The sequence below is a fragment of the Salmo salar genome, chromosome ssa04 (assembly GCF_905237065.1).
Source record: "Salmo salar chromosome ssa04, Ssal_v3.1, whole genome shotgun sequence".
Classification (NCBI taxonomy): Eukaryota; Metazoa; Chordata; class Actinopteri; order Salmoniformes; family Salmonidae; genus Salmo; species Salmo salar.
The window spans coordinates 18,134,844-18,155,589 of record NC_059445.1 but is presented as its reverse complement, the minus strand read 5'-3'; the positions used below and the strand labels follow the sequence as shown (position 1 = coordinate 18,155,589).

The 20,746-nt window shown below is 42.3% G+C and overlaps 2 protein-coding genes across 3 annotated transcripts in view; both read left to right on the top strand.

Moving 5' to 3' along the window:
* LOC106602427 (zinc finger protein 41) overlaps positions 1 to 20,746 on the top strand; it is a 61,839-nt gene that overhangs the window by 4,164 nt on the left and 36,929 nt on the right. Inside the window, exon 4 of one of the 2 annotated variants that reach the window (XM_014195057.2) lies at positions 36 to 1,967. The exons of the other annotated variant lie outside the window; for it this stretch is intronic. Coding sequence (XP_014050532.2) covers positions 36 to 76 — 41 coding nt within the window. The 3' untranslated portion in view covers positions 77 to 1,967. Of the gene's footprint in view, positions 1 to 35; positions 1,968 to 20,746 lie in introns of those variants that run through there. 2 annotated transcript variants of the gene reach the window in all.
* On the top strand, positions 4,976 to 18,833 carry LOC106602417 (neurotrophin receptor-interacting factor homolog). The gene is made up of 6 exons (XM_014195039.2): positions 4,976 to 5,484; positions 6,069 to 6,199; positions 6,400 to 6,573; positions 11,413 to 11,577; positions 11,948 to 12,059; positions 16,966 to 18,833. The coding sequence occupies exons 1-6, from the start codon at positions 5,202 to 5,204 to the stop codon at positions 17,859 to 17,861; spliced, it is 1,761 nt and encodes a 586-aa protein (XP_014050514.1). The 5' UTR covers positions 4,976 to 5,201; the 3' UTR covers positions 17,862 to 18,833.

Sequence of the window (20,746 nt, the reverse complement as noted above, 5' to 3'; positions counted from 1 at the left end):
ATGTCTGTGTAATTTGTATCACCTGTCTCTTACAGGAGGGTCTAGAGGTGCTGCTGGTGAAGGAAAAGGGGCGTGAGGTGGGTCTGGGGATCCCTGAAGGTAGTGACGAGATGATTAATACAGAAGCTCCGATGCAGTTTTCAAAGCACTACTGATTCGACAACGTTTCAATGCTTGCGTCAAAGTAGCAATACCACGTGAGGATGACGTTCGAAGCTTCGGACGTCACAGTACTATCTGACAAGTGTCGGAAATCGGAACTGATGGTGCTTTCAAGACCACTGGGAACTCAGAGAAGGGGGAAAAAACACAGTCTAATCAAGACGTCAGTGATCTTCAGGTCGGAGCTGTAGAAAGAGGCCCAAGTTCTCGACTTGGATTTCCAGTCGGAGCTCATATTTTCCCCCAGAGTTCCCAGTTATTTTGAACGCACTTAAGTCGGAGATTTTTGAGTTTCCAGTTGCTCTGAAGAAGGCATGAGAGTGCTGATCTCATTCCAGCTCTGCTGGGAGCTTTCAAGAATCTTTGAATTTTGTCTAGATAATTCAGTTTTAGCAGGTGAACGATAGTTCAGGGCGTACAGCCAAATGGCGGATTAATCTATCCTGAAACCATAACACAGTATCGAATCTCGAGACCTTTTCTTTCTCAGAACAGTGATTGTAAATGAAACAACTATAGTAGTTTTTATTGATAATTATCAAATGATGTATCCAAAGTTTGTTGTTAATATGTAAAATTGAGTGGGAAAAGTTTAATTAAAACCCAAGGCAAAGTTGACAAGCAGTTACCTCGTGATAAATGAGGTAAAAAGCTTCGTTTGATCCAAGTCAGTAGCTTCCAAAACAGCGACCTCTGCTGGACAGTACATAGAGTTATTCTAGATATTCTTCTGCTTTTCTCACCTGACAGGTGGCTCAGCCTGTAGAGCAGCGCAAGTCAGTCGTGTTCTTACAGCACAGGATTACATTCCTGTATAAATGTATTTTTTTTATTTGAAACACTGGCTACATTGTATTTCTAACTTTTACATTCTTTGTTTAGAGAAGCATAGGCTGCTCAGGTTTTTTATTTAACATCCTAAACCATGCCATGTAACCACCATCTTTTGTAAAGTTGTTCGTTTCAAACACTGAGCTAGTGTGCTTTTTCGAACCATAATTTGCAAAATTCTTGATCCCACGGAATTCAATACAATGTTTCTGTCATACACCGACCTCTACTGGACACCTTATTTACCAATTTACTTCGATTTTTAAATCTTCTAGTACATCAACGCTAGTGCAGGTAGGGACAGCGATTTGGGATCAGACACTAGCGTAGGCACAATATATAATCCTGGCTATGGTTGAAAATGTAGTTTCTTCCCATAGTTGTTCAAATAAAACTTTTTTGTGTAACCTATGATAATCTTTTGTCTTCTGGATCCTAAATAATACCCGTTTTTAATAAACTGGCGGAAAAAAGGACAAATAGGATGTGAACCCCACATTCTAATTGAATGTACTAAATCAACGCTCACACCTACCCATTGCACCACGACGTTTTGATGGATGCATCGGAAAACAAGTATACTGCATATAAACATCAAACATGCTGACCAGCAGATGTCACTGATGCGCACTGTGTTAAAAGCTCAGAGTAATTAACCTTTTTCGGTACAATTTGGTGAAAGCCCCAAGTTTCAGAAAGCATCGATTTCCCATCACCAGAAATTGACCGTGGTGATATAAATCAACAAGTTTTAGGCAATGTTATCATGCAGCTTGGGTATCCACTCAGCTGTTGTCTAAATAATAAATGCGGTGGTTTTCTAACATGGCCGGCAGGAGGCGTCGTACGTCAACTGGCATCCCAGACTTGACTGTGGTTAATATTTTATAATATCATGTCCCCCAGACACGATCAGGACACGCATGTTGAAATACCAAAACAAACTCTGAACCAACTATATTAATTTGGGGATAGGTCGAAAAGCATTACATATTTATGGGCATTTAGCTAGCTAGCTTGCTGTTGCTATCTAATTTGTCCTGGGAAATAAACATTGGGTTGTTATTTTACCTTAAATGCACAAGGTCCTCTACTCTGACAATTAATCCACAAATAAAAAGGGGAAAAGTTTGTTTTCTAGTAATCTCTCTTCCTTCAGGCTGACTTGCCTAGTTAAATAAAGGGTACATTTCAGGCTTATTCTTCTGCGGACTTCATATGTCGGTTGGAAACCAACTTTAAGGTGCATTACCACAACCAACTGGACTGGAGTCTGGACCTCAGTTCATCTTTCAATCACCTATGTGGGTATTGGCTCCTAAAAACCAATGAGAAGATGGCTTGTGGGTATATGCTCCTAAAAACCAATGAGGAGATGGGAGAGGCAGGACTTGCAGCGCATCGATTGTCACAAATAGAACCAAGTTCTATTTTAGCACCTGGCAACGCAGACGCGAGCAGTGTGGGTGCAATGATTGAATAACATGTATGTGTACATTTCCTTTGCAGTGCTTGTGCACACGACGCGAGCGGTGTGGTCAGCATCTGAGACTGCCATCAATTATTAATTTGTTTGTGGTGATGAGGGATGTTTTACAAAACAAAAGTCCTTAGCGAGTGGATATAATCAGAGTATCAACGCCAATGATACATTTTCAAACCATGGCTTTACTCAAGTGTGTTCTGTCTCTGGCCCAACCCCTCGGTTTCTGGACAAATCAGAAGGCCCCGAATTTGTTTGCATTGGTGAAGGGTTGGGGAGGTACTCAGAGCTACCCAGAACCAGACTCATTGCTGAGAAGAAACTAACGTCCTTGGGCATGGCGTAGCGTTTGGCTGGAGCAAAGAGTCTGGGTAGCCAGACAAAACCTTTATATGCTTTTCTGTACAATTTGTGTTTACAGTCTGCAGTCCATGAGGACCTGCTGATATCCAAGTGTTGCTGACAGGAGAGACCAGCCTCTTAAGCGGCTGTTCACATATAGCCGTCGCTATACCTTTCCAATTCGGAACCGGGACCGAACCGTGAGGGACAGAGACTCCACTGCACAGAACACAACCAGTGGACAGGTGAACTGAACAACCTCAGTCAAAGGTTGAGGTGGAGAGAGTCAAAAAGCTTTAAATGTCATGACTGGTCAAAATCATTGTTTTTCATGAAATTTGATGATATTTGGATGAAACCAGATCAAAGTATGATGACCAAAGTGTGACAAATGACTGTTGGTTCTACATATTCTATTCTTTTACCCCTTTTTCTCAACCAATTGGTAGTTAGTCTTGTCTCATCGCTGCAATTCCCTACAGACTCGGGAGAGGCAAAGGTCGAGCCGTGCGTCCTCCGAAACACATTCCAACCAAGCCGCACTGCTTCTTGACACAATGCCCACTTAACCTGGAAGCCAGCCGCACCAATGTGTCGGAGGAAACACCGTACACCTGGCGACCGAGTCAGCGTACACTGGGCCCGGCCTGCCACAGGAGTCGCTAGTGCGCGATGGGACAAGGACATCCCTCCCTGCTGGCCAAGCCCTCCCCTAAGCCCCATGGGTATCCCGGTTGCAATAGAGCCTGGACTCGAACCCAGAATCTCTAGTGGCACTTAGACCAATGCGCCACTCGGGAGGCCCTGTATTGTATTCTACTGTATTTTAGTCAATGCCACTCCGATATTGCTCAAACTAATATTTCTATATTCCTAATTCCATTCTTTTACTTTTAGATTTGTGTATTGTTGTGAATTGTTAGATACTACTGCACAGCTGGGGCTAGGAACACAAGCATTTCACTACACCCGCAATAACATCTGCTAAATATGTGTATGTGACCAATAACATTTGAATTGATTTGGAGAAGGCGTCTTTGCAGAGGGGAGAGGTTTACATACCTAGATAGCACACAAGGTTGGTGGCACCTCAATTGGGGAGAACGGGCTCGTGGTAATGAATATAAGCTCCCCACTCACTCAGCCTTGTCTTTTCAAACCTCCTGGTAGTTAGCCATGAGAGAGAAATGACTTTTTCTCAAATTTGGAGCAATTCCATCGGCCCAAAATATTATGGTCAATACATACAATTCTGAACACATTGTAAATGATTGGAAGTCCCATAGGGCGGCGCACAATTGGCCAAGCGTCACCCGGGTTTGGCCATCATTGTAAATAAGAATTTGTTCTTAACTGACTTTCCTAGTTAAATAAAGGTTAAATTAAACATTTAAAAATGTATAATGCTAATGCATCGGCACCAATAAATTGTCCAGTACACTTATTGTATGATATTTTCATGTACATGCTCTTATGTCTAAGCTTCTAAGGTGACTCAGGCTTTACTAATTCTTGTGAAGTGTATCAGTGATTAGTATTCTGTAATAAGTTCCAAAACAATAGATATGCAATTGTGTATTACTGCTGTTTGTCTGATATCCAACAGTCTATGATCAGCTCTGTTGACCATGAGAGCATTTTGCGGAGAATATGGGTTGCGGGCGCATACTTACATGTCTAAAGATGACTTTTCAACATTGACTGCTCCCAAGCGTTCTCAAACACTAGAAACAAGTAATACTGTAGGGCTTCCCTCAAGCCCCTTTTCATGACAGCACTAAAGTTATCCATGTGAGTGAGTGAGTGCTAGCTAGCTAGCTACCTGGGTAGGTATTTCAAAATCATAATTTAACAATTCCAAATGTTGTGTATATTTTGTGGTAACTTGTAGAGACAGACGCGGTCAACTAAACAAACATTTTTACACAATGATATTAGGACGGATCTAGGCTAGAACTCGGACAGTTGAATATTTACCTTACTGTGGTGATTCAATTATTTTTCTACTATATTTTTGCCAACACTTCTTTCTAAACAATTCTGCTCTCAGCTTGAAAGATACTGATCATATGAGATTTGATATCTAACGTAAAAACAGTACCGTTATTGAAACGGCGCCAAAATGTTTTATTTAACCACACCCTTTGAGCTATGACGACAACCAATAAGATCATTTCTCTTCAGTTTAAACGGAAGTGAACAGTGACTAAGAACAATTTCCACGTTAGCGGTTTTATTAGGACGTTTACTAACACCATGGAACTCAAAATATGACATTTAAATGCATAGCGTCACATAATTATCCCAGGTAGTGTTTAATTCTCGTTGGAGACAAGACTTGGTTGATAGATGTTATCTAGGTAACGCTAGGAAGCTGCTAACAATGGCTAACTGTATGGTTTTTCACGCTCAAATAGCCTCCATCATGGAGGTGCTAGCGAATGCAGCCGTCGCAGAGATCTGTAAACTCGTAGACGACGACTATGCAGTGTTTCGTTTGGAAATAACTCAAAGCCGGAAAGAAAACGGCTCATTGCGGAGGAAACTACAGCTACTGGAACTGAAGGCGGCACGGGAGCGCGCAGAAAGGACAATGCGAGAGCGCGTCCTTGCTAGTCGTCCCAGTAGTGTCAAGATCCTCGACCGAAACAGAGGAACGACAAGAGGTACATTTTGCAGAAGTCCGGGGCCTATCGCCCCGTTCTCCTATGCGCATGTGTGACTTTAGATGCGTTAACTCAGCATTTCCCAAACTCGGTCCTCCAGACCCTAAGGGGTGTACGTTTTGTTTTTTGCCCTAGTACTACACTGATTCACTGGGTCAAAAAGTTAACTAATCATCAAGCTTTGTAGTGTTAGGGCAACAAAATAAAATGTGCACACCTTAGGGTCCCGAGGACCAAGTGTTAACCATAATTGTGTCTTGGTCAGTTTTTGAATAGTGTGCAATAATCCCCCTGATTTAAAAAAATATATATATTATATTTATTTAACACTTAGCAATCTTGCACAAAGACCCTACCATATTCTAACCAGATTCCTCTATTTACTGCATTTCCTATTATTTACTAAATTAAAACAATGTGATGCATTAAACATAATACATCAATCAACAAATAGTACATCAATAAGTTATGAGATGTTACCTTACATCCTTGCCAATTCTAGACAGTAACAATAGTGTACAATACACCGTTGAGCATTGACAGTAGCTAACCTAACCACCTCTTTCACCCCCAATCACACTCAGGTGAAGGACATCTCACTGGAGGCCACAGGAGCTTTGTGAAGCCAGCGAGAGACAATACATGGCGAGATGACCAACCAATCACTGTTGATGAGGGGAGTGGAACCTCAACCCAGCACGTTATTGTGATAGAGGTTAGTGTAATAGTGTTACATCAAAATTACAGTAGATCAAATGTGTCCAGTTTACTTCAGAAATGCTCCTCTAAGCTATTCACTTGCTTACATGTACATCTTCATTTATCTGCAATAGGGGAGCTTGTGAGACTTCCCTACAACACTGTTATCCAATTAGACTCATGTGCCGGTAATAACCTCTTCTCTTCTTGTGTCAGTCTGCAGATGCAGAGGCTGCAGGTCCTGGGGTGAAGCTGGAGGGGTCTGAAGGAGAGGAGGACCCACGGCACAGTAGTGACATCCAGACTGGAGTGGCTGGAGTGCCCCATGAAGCCACTGAGGACCCCACCACCGCCCCAGCGCCGCCCAGGACCCAACGCAGCATCACGGAGGTCAGTGGAACGCCGAACACCGTCCTCAAGTCAGAGACAGACACAGAGACTTTAACTGTAACACACAGGCTCTTCCATACAGGATCTGACCACAGTTTAGACCCGGAGAGGCTGGGGCTACTGGGCTGTCCTCCTGCTCCCAGCTCAGAGTACTTTCCGATATGTCACCAAAGCCAAGGAACAGTTCATTACCGTGGAGATGGTGACACGTTACAGACTGGTGGTGATCAGTCTAGTTCTTACGCTACAGACATGGACCGTGGCAACATGCCCTTGGGTTTAGAGACACAGACTGATCTGTCTAGAGGGGACTGGAACCGGTACAGTAGTGGTGTATACTCTGAAGGGCGCCTAGATAAGAAAGGGGAGGGTCTGATTCTAGATGAGGTGAAAGTGGAGGCCGACGCTTCTCCCACATGGAATGCAGATAGTCACCAAAGAGACGGACACTTACAAGGCAGAGATTTCTTAGATTACAGGGAAAGCTTCGAGACAAATCCAAATGTCGCGACCAACTCCCCTTTACTCACGCTCAGGGATCGCGAACCAGTGTCCACGTTGATGGGGCCTTCCGATTCACACATCCTTTTCGATCAGGTATTGAACTCAAAGGACCAAAGGGCTGAGGCTCTGGGAGGGGGAGAAACATCAGGCAAAAGTAAAGAGAAACAGTTCCTCTGCATGTTCTGTAACAAAGGCTTCAGCTGCCTCCAGAAGATGGAGATCCACCAGAGGGTCCATACAGGGGAGAAACCCTTCAGCTGTACCCAGTGTCACATGCGCTTTGCCCAGGCTGGTAACCTGAAAATCCACCAGAGGGTACACACAGGGGTGAAACCCTTCAGCTGTACCCAGTGTCACATGCGTTTCGCCCAAGCTGGCAACCTGAAAATCCACCAGAGGGTCCACACAGGGGTGAAACCCTTCAGCTGTAGCCAGTGTCATATGCGCTTCTCCCATTCGTCCAGCCTGAATAGGCACCAGAGGGTCCACACGGGAGAAATCCTACAGCTGCCCCCAGTGTGAAAAGAGATTCTTCCACCAGAACCATCTAAAGATGCACCTGAAGGTCCACACAGGAGAGAGGCCGTTTGCCTGTACACACTGTGGGAAGAGGTTCTCAGAGAGGAGCTCCCTCAGGATGCACCAACTGAAAAACATCCCATTCCATAACATATAAAGTAACCATTCCACTCAGGAATGGTTTAGAGCAAGCCCTGCATTAAAGTCAAAGATTAATTTTCATTATTGTCAGCAAAAATATCCACAGATTTCAGTGTTGAATGTTCCTGGATAGAATATTGCATTCAGATAGTGTGAAACAGTATATAAGGCATATGTGTGTGTATATACAACAGTACCAGTAAAAAGTTTGGACACACCTACTCATTCAAGGGTTTTTCTTTCTTTTTACTATTTAAAATGTATATCTTTTCAAAAGTTTGGGGTCACTTAGAAATGTCGTTGTTTTTGAAAGAAGAGCACTTTTTTTTGTCCATTTTAAAGTAACATCAAATTGATCAGATATACAGTGTAAACATTAATGTTAAATTACTATTGTAGCTGGAAACAGCAGATTTTTTATGAAATATCTACGTAGGCGTACAGAGGCTCATTATCAGCAACCATCACTCCTGTGTTCCAATGGCGCGTTGTGTTAGCTAATCCAAGTTTATACATTTATAAGGCTTATTGATTATTAGAAAACCCTTTTGCAATTATGTTAGCACAGCTGAAAACTGTTGTTCTGATTAAAGAAGCAACAAAACTGACCTTCTTTGGACTAGTTGAGTATCTGGAGCATGAGCATTTGTGGGGTTTGATTACAGGCTCAAAATGGCCAGAAACAAAGAACTTTCTTCTGAAACTCGTCAGTCTATTCTTGTTCTGAGAAATGAAGGCTAGCATCCCGGAGTGGCTTCTTCACTGTTGACGTTGAGACTGGTGTTTTGCGGGTAGTATTTAATGAAGCTGTTAGTTGAGGACTTGAGGCGTCTGTTTCTCAAACTAGACACTCTAATATACTTGTCCTCTTGCTCAGTTGTGCACTGGGGCCTCCCACTCCTCTTTATATTCTGGTTAGAGACAGTTTGCGCTGTTCTGTGAAGGGAGTAGTACACAGCGTTGTACGAAATCTTCAGTTTCTTGGCAATTTCTCACATGGAATAGCCTTCATTTCTCAGAACAAGAATAGACTGACAAGTTTCAGAAGAATATTCTTTGTTTCTGGCCATTTTGAGCCTGTAATCGAACCCACAAATGCTGATGCTCCAGATACTCAACTAGTCTAAAGAAGGCCAGTTTTATTTCTTATTTAATTAACACAACAGGGGGATTAGCTAACACAACGTGCCATTGGAACACAGGAGTGATGGTTGCTGATAATGGGCCAATGTAGATATTCCATTTAAAAAAAAAAATCTGCCATTTCCAGTAGTCACTTACAACATTAACAATGTCTACACTGTATTTCGGATCAATTTGATGTTATTTTAATGGACAAAATGGGCTTTTCTTTCAAAAACAAGGACATTTCTAAGTGACCCCAAACGTTTGAACGGTAGTATATCTGTGCGATGTTCACAAATGCCTATTTCATTACCTCCATTCAACTACTTATTTTTTTTTACCCAATACACTTTTCATGAGACAATTAATGCAGTTTATCAAGATCATGCTGATTTGTTGTTGAGACATGTGCATGTTTGGTTTTTATATGGTGTATTTAACACTTCTGTTTAATAAACACAAAATGTGACTTTTCATTCTGAGACTTTTATTGACTGCAGGCACTCAAGTGCTTTATAATCAATACACACACTAAATATACCTACACACTAACAAATACAGTTGAAGTCAGAAGTTTACATACACTTAGGTTAGAATCATTAAAACTCGTTTTTCAACCATTCCACAAATTTATTGTTAACAAACTATAGTTTTGGCAAGTTGGTTAGGACATCTACTTTGTGCATGACACAAGTAATTTTTCCAACAATTGTTTACAGACAGATTATTTCACTTATCATTCACCGTATCACAATTCCAGTGGGTCAGAAGTGTACATACACTAAGTTGACTGTGCCTTTAAACAGCTTGGAAAATTCCAGAAAATGATGGTATGGCTTTAGAAGCTTCTGATAGGCTAATTGACATCATTTGAGTCAATTGGAGGTGTACCTGTGGCTGTATTTCAAGGCCTACCTTTAAACTCAGTGCCTCTTTGCTTGACATCATGGGAAATTAGCCAAGACCTCAGAGACATTTTTTTTTTTTTAGACCTCCACAAGTCTGGTTAATCCTTTGGACCAATTTCCAAATTCCTGAAGGTACCACGTTCATCTGTACAAACAATGGTAAACAAGTATAAACACCATGGGACCACGCAGCCATCATACCGCTCAGGAAGGAGACGTGTTCTGTCTCCTAGAGATGAACGTACTTTGGTGCGAAAAGTGAAAATCAATCCCAGAACAACAGCAAAGGACCTTGTGAAGATGCTGGAGGAAACAGGTACAAAAGTATCTATATCCACAGTAAAATTAGTTCTATATCAACAACCTGAAAGGCCGCTCAGCAAGGAAGAAGCCACTGCTTCAAAACCGCCATAAAAAAGCCAGACTACGGTTTGCAACTGCACATGGGGACAAAGATCTTACTTTTTGGAGAAATGTCCTCTGGTCTGATGAAACAATATAACTGTTTGGCCATAATGACCATCGTTATGTTTGGAGGAAAAAGGGGGAGGCTTGCAAGCCAAAGAACACCATCCCAACCGTGAAGCACGGGGGTGGCAGCATCATGTTGTGGGGGTGCTTTGCTGCAGAAGGGACTGGTGCACTTCACAAAATAGATGGCATCATGAGGTAGGAAACTTATGTGGATATATTGAAGCAACATTTCAAGACATCAGTCAGGAAGTTAAAGCTTGGTCGCAAATGGGTCTTCCAAATGGACAATGACCCCAAGCATACTTCCAAAGTTTTGGCAAAATGGCTTAAGGACAACAAAGTCAAGGTATTGGAGTGGCCATCACAAAGCCCTGGACCTCAATCCTATAGAAAATTTGTGGGCAAAACTTAAAAAGTGTGTGTGAGCAAGAAGGCCTACAAACCTGACTCAGTTACACCAGCTCTGTCAGGAGGAATGGGCCAAAATTCACCCAACTTATTGTGGGAAGCTTGTGGAAGGCTACCCGAAACGTTTCACCCAAGTTAAACAATTTAAAGGCAATGCTACCAAATACTAATTGAGTGTATGTAAACTTCTGACCCACTGGGAATGTGATGAAATAAATAAAAGCTGAAATAAATCATTCTCTACTATTATTCTGACATTTCACATTCTTAAAATAAAGTGGTGATCCTAACTGACCTAAGACAGGCAATTTTTACTAGGATTAAATGTCAGGAATTGTGAAAAACTGAGTTTAAATGTATTTGGCTAAGTTGTATGTAAACTTCCGACTTCAACTGTACCTACTGTACACTTCAAAATAGTTTAAGGTTTGTCTGATGATTACTTTTCATAGATGACTTATTTTTACTCACATCATATTTATGTCCTCCATGATGGGTTTAACAACAATGAAGTCATTGTGTAACTACAGTATAGCACTCAACTGTATTGGGGATGGGTAAATACTCCATGTTGAAAGTGTATTTATTATGTGTGTGTGTGTGTATATGTACGTACATCAAATCACATTTATTTGTCACATACACATGGTTAGCAGGTGTTAATGCAAGTGTAGCGAAATGCTTGTGCTTCTAGTTCCGACCATGCACTAATATCTAACAATATCTAACAAGTAATATCTGTATCACCTGTCTCTTCTAGGAGGAGGAGGGTCCAGAGGTGCTGTTTGTGAAGGATGAGGGCTGTGAGGAGGGTCTGCCGAACCCTGAGGGGACCATGGTTATGGAGGACAACCAGACTACACCTCCTCCTGAACCCACAGAGGAATTAGCTGAGCAGCACAGGACCACATACAGTCTCACTGAGGTGAGTCCACTGTAAACTACTGTCTGAATGGTATTAGGTCAGGGCCCGTATTCACAAAGCCTCTCAGAGTAGGAGTGCTGATCTAGGATCAGTTTAGCCTTTTAGATCATAATGAATAAGACTGTGTAGACAGGCAGGGAACTGATCATTGATCAGAACCTCTACTCAGATTCTTTGTGGATATGGGCCCAGGTTTTTTCAGAAGGGTGGGACCATGCCTTTGAATTATCAAACCATTTTAAAGAGTGTCAAGTAATCAAATCAACTAACATGTTTGCATAGTACTTATCGCAATCCTTCATTGCCCAATCAGAAGATGCTCATATGAGATTTCTTGATCCAACATCCTCTCACTCTGTATCTCTTACAGTCAGTAGACATGGAGGATGGGAAGCCTGATCTGCTGCTGGTCAAAGAGGAGACAATAGAAGATGGACCAGAGAGCATTGATCTCCTGAGTGGACTAAAGATGGGGGAGCAAGGTAAGGGAGAAATACATATAACCCATAGATCCTCAACAGGGTTCTACAGTGCAACCATTTTACTCACATATGCAACTAAATATTTTGTTGTGCCATGTGGAATTTTAATTTAGGAGCATCAGTGTGCCTAGAAAAATTTAAGATTCTAGTTTCAATACCTGAAATATTTTTAATTGTGCTACTATATTTCTTTGTGCGCCTACATTTTACTTATACTTACTCTTTGTAAAAATAAAGTCAGCATAGAGCCCTCTTCAATGGGAATAGTGATGCGCCTGGATATTATTTTCTTCATTCATAAAATTAAATGAATACAACTTATGTTGATATATACAAAAACACAATGTATGAACTTCACCAGGTAATTTACATAAAAATGTATATGAGTTCCCCCTCAGTCACTCAACTTAGGTACAACATACTATGGGGAGTCGCACTCTCGTGACCGGTTGAAGGTTCCACAATCACACCTGACAAGGCCAATGAAATCTGCACCTCGCTCGAAGCTCCGCCTTCCACAGGTGATAATCATGAGGCTCGGATTCATTCCTTCAACTATTCCACTCTTCACCTTGATGTGAACGGGAACAATTCACACTACTGAAACAAGCAATTAGAAAACGTGACTGTCTTACGTTGTGCCAAATAAACTGTCCCGTAGTGGTAGAGCGTGCTCACCCCCTGGACGTTGTGTGCTGAAGTTTGTATTTGGTATCGTTAGTTTCCTAATCACAAACAGTTAATTATTCTTCAGTTTGCTGGAGCAATGGTTAAGATGGCTAAGAAAGCGACCGAGATGACGATGGCTAAGCCGGGTTCGAGGTCACGATCATGCCCCCAGTCATGCGGGTTATACTATGTCGAACCAGTCTGTGTGCGCATTGCCACCTACTGTGTGAGAACTCCCTGGAAAGACGTGTAGCATTCTTGTAGCATTCTTTGCGACTTTCCTTTCCAAGAATTCGGCAACTTAGCTGGGACCGAGGTACAGGAAGCGGAGAGGGACTTGAGGCTTTTGTCGGAAAAGGTGGAACTAGCCCCCCAGCAGGGAAATGGTGAGCTGGTGGGTTTGGTGACATACAGGGCCCATGTTCGGATGACGACATGGTGTCCTTGGACAGCTCAGGGGGTTTCCTCGGGTGAGGAAGAGTACTTAGTTTGGGGACAACCACCTTCTCACGCTACGAGAGTAGCATCGTTTTTTGGTACTCCATGAGGGGCCAGGGGCTGAGGGTGTTGGCCTATCTTGACGATTGGCTGATAGCAGTCAAAGGAACAAGCAGTGTTACCCACATCGAGGCTAGTGCCCCATGTTCATTCTCTAGGTTTTATTGTAAACCAAAAAAAGGAGCTGTCTAACCCCATTGCAGCACATTCCATTCCTGGGTCTCGAGTTAGACTCATCCTTAAATTGCACTTTTCTATCCCTGCAGAGGTTGTCAGGTTTCCAGCTCTGCTTGGCCCAATTTTCGGTTGGGGCACACAGTACGTTTTCACCAGTTCCTGCGCCTACTGGGGATGATGCTTCTATGATGGTGGTCATTCCCCTGGGGCTGTTCCATTGCTGGGTTCTAGCAACACGCTTGGATGCATTTCGTTACCTAAACCAGTCAATTCAGGTGTCCCCGACATGCCTTCAGGCACTGTCCCAGTGCAGGGATCCCCAGCTACTGTCGCAAGGGGGTCTCATGGGCCAGGTGTTGTCCCGCAAGGTGATCACGACAGACTGCGAGGGTTACTGAATTTGGGGAGTATGGATGGTGTCACAGAGTGCCCGGCTTATCAATTACCTGGAACTTCTGATGGTGTACTGGCGCTCAGGCCCTCCTGCGTTTGTTGAGCCGGCATGTGCTGTCAGTGGTGTAAAGAGTACTCAATTGTCATACTTGAGTAAAAGTAAGGATACAGAGCCTTGCAAAATGATTCATCCCCCTTGGCGTTTTTCCTATTTTGTTGCATTACAACCTGTAATTTAAATTTATTTTTATTTGGATTTCATGTAATGGACATACACAAAATAGTCCAAATTGGTCAAGTGAAATTAAAAAAATAACTTGTTTTAAAAAAAATGTGAAAGTGGTGCGTGCATATGTATTAACCCCCTTTGCTAGGAAGCCCCTAAATACAATCTGGTGTAACCAGTTACCTTCAGAAGTCATGTAATTAGTTAAAGTCCACCTGTGTGCAATCTAAGTGTCACATGATCTGTCACATGATCTCCGTTTATATACACCTGTTCTGAAAGGCCCCTGAGTCTGCAACACAAAGCAAGGGGCACCACCAAGCAAGCGGCACCATGAAGACCAAGGAGCTCTCCAAACAGGTCAGGGACAAAGTTGTGGAGAAGTACAGATCAGGGTTGAGTTAAAAAAATATATATGAAACTTTGAACATCCCACGGAGCACCATTAAATTCATTATTAAAAATGGAAATAATATGGCACCACAACAAACCTGCCAAGAGAGGGCCGCCCACCAAAACTCACAGACCAGACAAGGAGGGCATTAATCAGAGGCAACAAAGAGACCAAAGACAACCCTGAAGGAGCTGCAAAGCTCCACAGCGGAGATTGGAGTATCTGTCCATAGGACCACTTTAAGCCGTACACTCCACAGAGCTGGGCTTTACAGAAGAGTGGCCAGAAAAAAGCCATTGCTTAAAGAAAAAAATAAGCAAATGCGTTTGGTGTTCGCCAAAAGGCATGTGGGAGACTCCCCAAACATATGGAAGAAGGTACTCTGGTCAGATGAGACTAAAATTTAGCTTTTTGGCCATCAAGGAAAACACTATTTCTGGCACAAACCCAACACATCTCATCACCCCGAGAGCAGCATCCCCACAGTGAAGCATGGTGGTGGCAGCATCATGCTGTGGGGATGGTTTTCACCGGTAGGGACTGAGAAACTGGTCAGAATTGAAGGAATGATGGATGGCGCTAAATACAGGGAAATTCTTGAAGGAAACCTGTTTCAGTCTTCCAGAGATTTGAGACTGGGACGGAGGTTCACCTTCCAGCAGGACAATGACCCTAAGCATACTGCTAACGCAACACTCAAGTGGTTTAAGGGGAAACATTTATATGTCTTGGAATGGCCTAGTCAAAGCCCAGACCTCAATCCAATTGAGAATCTGTGGTATGACTTAAAGATTGCTGTACACCAGCGGAACCCATTCAACTTGAAGGAGCTGGAACAGTTTTGCCTGAAAGAATGGGGGGAAAATCCTAGTGGCTAGATGTGCCAAGCTTATAGAGACATACTTCAAGAGACTTGCAGCTGTAATTGCTGCAAAAAGTGGCTCTACAAAGTATTGACTTTGAGGGGTGAATAGTTATGCACGCTCAAGTTCTGTTTTTTGTCTTATTTCTTGTTTGTTTCACAATCAAAAATATTTAGCATGTTGTGTAAATCAAATGATACAAATTTAATTCCAGGATGTAAGGCAAAAAAATAGGAACAATTTCAAGGGGGGTGAATACTTTCGCAAGCCACTGTACCTTAAAACAAAATGACTCAAGTAAAACTCACCCAGTAAAATACTACTTGAGTAAAAGTCAAAGTATTTGCTTTTAAATATACTTAAGTATCAAAAGTAAAAGTATAAACCATTTCAAATTTCTTCTATTAATTAAACGACACAATTTAATTTTTATTGACGGATAGCCAAGGGCACACTCCAACACTCAGACATAATTTACAAACTAAGTATGTGTTTAGTGACTCAGTAGGGATGACCAGGGATGTTCTCTTGATAAGTGTGTGAATGACAATTTTCCTGTTCTTTTGGGTGTCAAGGAAAATGTATGGAGTAAAAAGTACATTATTCTCTTTAGGAATGTAGTAAAGTAAAAGTAGGCCAAAATATAAATATTAAAGTACAGATACTCCCAAAAACTACTTAAGCAGTTCTTTCAAGTATTTTTACTTAAGTACTTTACACCACTGTGTGCTGGTCATATCTAACGACGGTGGCTCAGTTGGTTGAGCATGGTGCTTGCAATGCCAGGGTTGTTGGTTTGATTCCCACGGGGGACCAGTACGAAAACAGTACACAAATGTGTGCTTTCACTTTTGTAAGTCACTCTGGATAAGAGCGTGTGCTAAATTACAAAAATGTAAATATAATACATCAACAGGCATGGGCGGTCCCTCCCCCTCCTCACCTCGGCTCAGTCCCTGTTGCTCTCACTTCAGGTGATGCATGTTCCTGGTTACCTCAACTCAGGTGGATCTGCTATACCCCTGAGTGGTTGCCCAGATATGGGAGCGGTTCGGCAATGCCAACATAGATCTTTGCGCATTGTCTTTTTTTCTGCATGAGGGACCCAAGTGCCCCGTTGGAAACGGACTCTCTGGCGGACCAGTGGCCTTTGACCTTCCTTTATGCATTTCCGCCAGTGGTTCTGATTCAGCCCACGTTGGAGAGGGTGCGCCTGGAGGGTTTATCATTGATTCTTGTGGCTCCCTGTTGGCCCAGGCAGCCTTGGTTCGGGAGATAATTTGCTCTTTAGGGTGGGGACCCTGGCAACTCCCGTTGCGCAGAGTCCTGTTGTCCCAGGCGCACAAGCAAGTTTGGCACCGGACGCCGGAGATTTGGTCTGGGTGGGGGACAAGTTACTTGAGCTTTTGGACAAGTAAATAATCTGTCCTACTTGTAAAAAGTTCATGTCAAGCCCTGAAAGCGGTATTAAATTGAAGGAATTAATCCTGTGGAAGATGGTGTGTCCAGCGAGGCGTGGATTTCATTGACCTTGTCAGGCGTGATTGTAGATCCTTCAACCGAAGTTGCAAGGGTGCGACTCCCCATAGTATGTTGTACCTTGTTTCCCTCCTTCAGGGAACAGTAGTTATAACGTTACGTTTTCTCTGCCATGTTTGGAAAGTATTTGGTAACCTCTTCTTACAGGTGGTTGGCTGGAGGCTAATAGAGGAGACTGGGTGAACATCTTGGATTCCCAGACCCAGAACGGTGCCGTCAAGGGCCCAGGGGACAACATCACTGAGCAGGCCAGGACCAGAGGCGACATAGTGGAGGTCAGTGGATGGGACAGTGTCCTCAACTCTGGGCTGGGGAACAACACTGTTAATCACAACCAGAAACAGACAATGGAACACAAAACAACAACTGAACTGAGACCAGGACTGGCTGAGACCAGGGCAAGGCGTAAAATTGGTCTGCGTGGACTGGGAGGTGTCCGTATGCGGCTGAAGAGAACAGACACAAGCTCGGCTAGCGATGCTCCATCCTGCTCCTATAGTTGTGATTCAGAGAGACGGATGGCGCCTCAGGTTAACCCCCTAACAGGTGCTGCCTTCAGCCTGCCTTCTATAGGATCTGTCAACTGGAATATGGACCCTGCGACAACACAGACACTTCCTGGTCTTCATCCTCCTCACACTCTCCTAATGTTAAACCAGACCTCAGACAATGCCAGTGCCTCAACACTAAATGGCTACACAAGCTCATTGACAAATGAAACTAGTAGAGATGGAATCAGTAAAGGTGGCAGTGCCAAAGAGAAGCGCTTCCCGTGTTCATTCTGTGGGATAGCCTTCAGTTTCCCCAAACAGGTGGAGATCCACCAGAGGATGCACACGGGGGAGAAAGCGTTCAGCTGCCACCTGTGCCCAGCCAGTTTCTCCCGATCGTCCAACCTGAAGAGGCACCAGAGGGTCCACACAGGGGAGAAACCCTACAGCTGCCCCCAGTGTGCAAAGAGGTTCTCCCACCACCACAATATGAAGGTGCATCTGAAGGTCCACACAGGAGAGGCAGTTTCCCTGTATGCACAGCAGGAGTAGCCTTATCAGACAAAGTTGTCTAATAAATTGGGAGAAATCGTATCACTTGAGATACTTAGGGGATGTCTGGAAACTGTTATTTAGATTAAATATAGTTATCATGTGAAGTGTCTTGAGGTAAGAGAGTAATTAACCACATACCCCTCATTAACCCTTTGTTAACTTGTCATTTGAAACAGGCTTGTGTAAATGCCTGTTTTTAGAGAGACAGTAACCCTAGCTGGGGGGGAATGCATCGATACTAGTGTTAGCGCAAATACATGCTAGCTGTTCCCGTAGACTTCCAGTCATTGAGCCAACAACTATCCATTTAAAAGCTTGTCTCTGCAAAAATATAAAAACAAATGTACATATCTTTTGCGGAGATGGCTAAATGAATATGGAAGAAACACTGAATTCCTCTTTAAAAAAAACTGCCCCTTCCCACAATGACACCACGTTCAGGAAGTATCATAATTTGTTGGTGGGGGAAAAAACGGTTTAAAGCAAAATTATTCCACTCTAAGGTTCCACCCTGTTAGGATTATGCACCTATCGGTTGTTAAATATTGTTAGGAAAGATGGCAAATAAAAGACTAATGTCAATATTTATTTATCTTTGAATATATTTTTATTTTATGTATATTTAGATACATTTGTTACTAATTACAGTTACATAGCCTAATGTATGTAATTGTAATGAAATTAAATGTGAATAAATAATTGTAATTAGTAATGTAATTGGCTAGCAACAATTTATAATCTATTTTCATGTTTTACAAACTCCGGTTGACAATGTTTTTAAAAAAAATGTTTTTTTTGGATTTGATCAAATAAATAGAAAGTAAACTAATGCACAATATTAATTCTTATTATAGATGTTATGTTTTTCATCCATTTCATACATGGTACAAAAATATATAATGCAACATTTAAAGTGTTTGTCCCATGTTTCATCAGCTGAAATAAAAGATCCCAGAAATGTTCCATTCACCCAAAAAGCTTATTTTGCACAAATGTTGCGCACAAATGTTTACATCCCAGTTTGTGAGCATTTCTCCTTTGCCAAGATAATCAGCATGATCATTACACTGTTGCACCTTGTGCTGGGGACAATAAAAGGCCACTCTAAAATGTGTAGTTTTGTCACTCAACACAATGCCACAGATGTCTCCATTTTTTGATGGAATCTCCACCAGAGCTTTTGCCAGAGAATTGAATGTTCATTTCTCTACCATAAGCCGCTTCCAACGTTGTTTTAGAGAATTTGGAAGTACGTCCAACCGGCCTCACGACCGCCGACCACGTCTATGGCGTCGTGTGCGTGATCCCGTGTGGCTCAGTTAGTAGAGCATGGTGTTTGCAATGCCAGGGTTGTGGGTTCGATTCCCACGGGGGACCAGTACGGAGAGATTTTTTTTTTTGAAATGTATGCATTCACTACTGTAAGTCGCTCTGGAAAAGAGCGTCTGCTAAATTACTAAAATGTAAATGTAAAAATGTGTGGGCTTGCTGATGTCAACGTTGTGAACAGAGTACCCCATGGTGGCGGTGGGGTTATGGTATGGGCAGGCATAAGCTACGGACAACGAACACAATTGTATTTTATCGGTGGCAATTTGAATGCACAGAGATACCGTGATGAGATCCTGAGGCCCATTGTTGCGCCATTCATCTGCCGCCTTTACGTCATGTTTTAGAATAATAATGCACGGCCCCATGTCGTAAGGATCTGTACACAATTCTTGGAACCTGAAAATGTCCCAGTTCTTCCATGGCCTGTATACTCACCAGACACATCACCCATTGAGCATGTTTGGGATGCTCAGGATCAACATGTACGACAGCGTGTTCCAGTTCCTGCCAATATCTAGCAACTTCGCACAGCCATTAAAGAGGAGTAGGACAACATTCCATAGGCCACAATCAACAGCTTGATCAACTCTATGCAAAGGAGATGTGTCGCGCTGCATGAGGCAAATGGTGGTCACAACAGATACTGACTGGTTTTCTGATCCATGATTTCCTTATATGAACTACAACTCAGTAAAATCTTTGAAACTGTTGCATGTTGCGTTTACTTTTGTTCAGTAAAGATGTAAAAAGTTATTTCATTTTAAATCATGTATTCATTATTGGTGTTAGTTCTACCCTGTTATGCTTCATACTACCCTGTTGTGTTGGTATTTTAATATCAGAATTTAACAATACCATCAAATGTTCTGCATATTTTTGTGGTAACTTGTAGTGATGTAAGGGGTCAACTAAACATTCACCCCCTTTAGGCTTTTCCTAATTTTGTTACGAACAAAAATGAAAATGGATTTCATTTTTTTTTTTTACATTTCATTTTTCGTCAACAATCTAATCAAAATATTCTGTCAAAGTGGAAGATCTTTTTTAAATATAAAAATTGGATACTAAAATATACAGTAATCATTGCATAATTATTCACATCCTTTGTTTAGGCAAACCTAAATTAGTTCAGGAGTAAAATTTCATTAGACAAATCACATAAGTTACAAGGACTCACTCTGTGTGAAATAATAGGGGTTGACATGATTTTTAAATGACTAACCCTTCCTCTGTCCCCCATACATACAACATATGTAAGGTCCCTCAGTCAAGTATTGAATTTCAAGCACAGATTCAATTATGAAGACCAGGGAGCTTTTCGAAAAGCCTCAAAGAAAGGCAGAGATTGGTAGATGGGTAACAATAACACATCCGATATGGAATGTCTCTTTAAGCATGGTCAAGTTAATAATTATGCTGTGGTTTATGTATTAAACCACCCAGACACATCAAAGATAGTCATCCTTCTGAACTGAGCTGCAGGACAGGAATGAAACTGCTCAGGGATGTTACCATGAGGCCATCAGTGATTTTAAAACTCATTGGTGAGT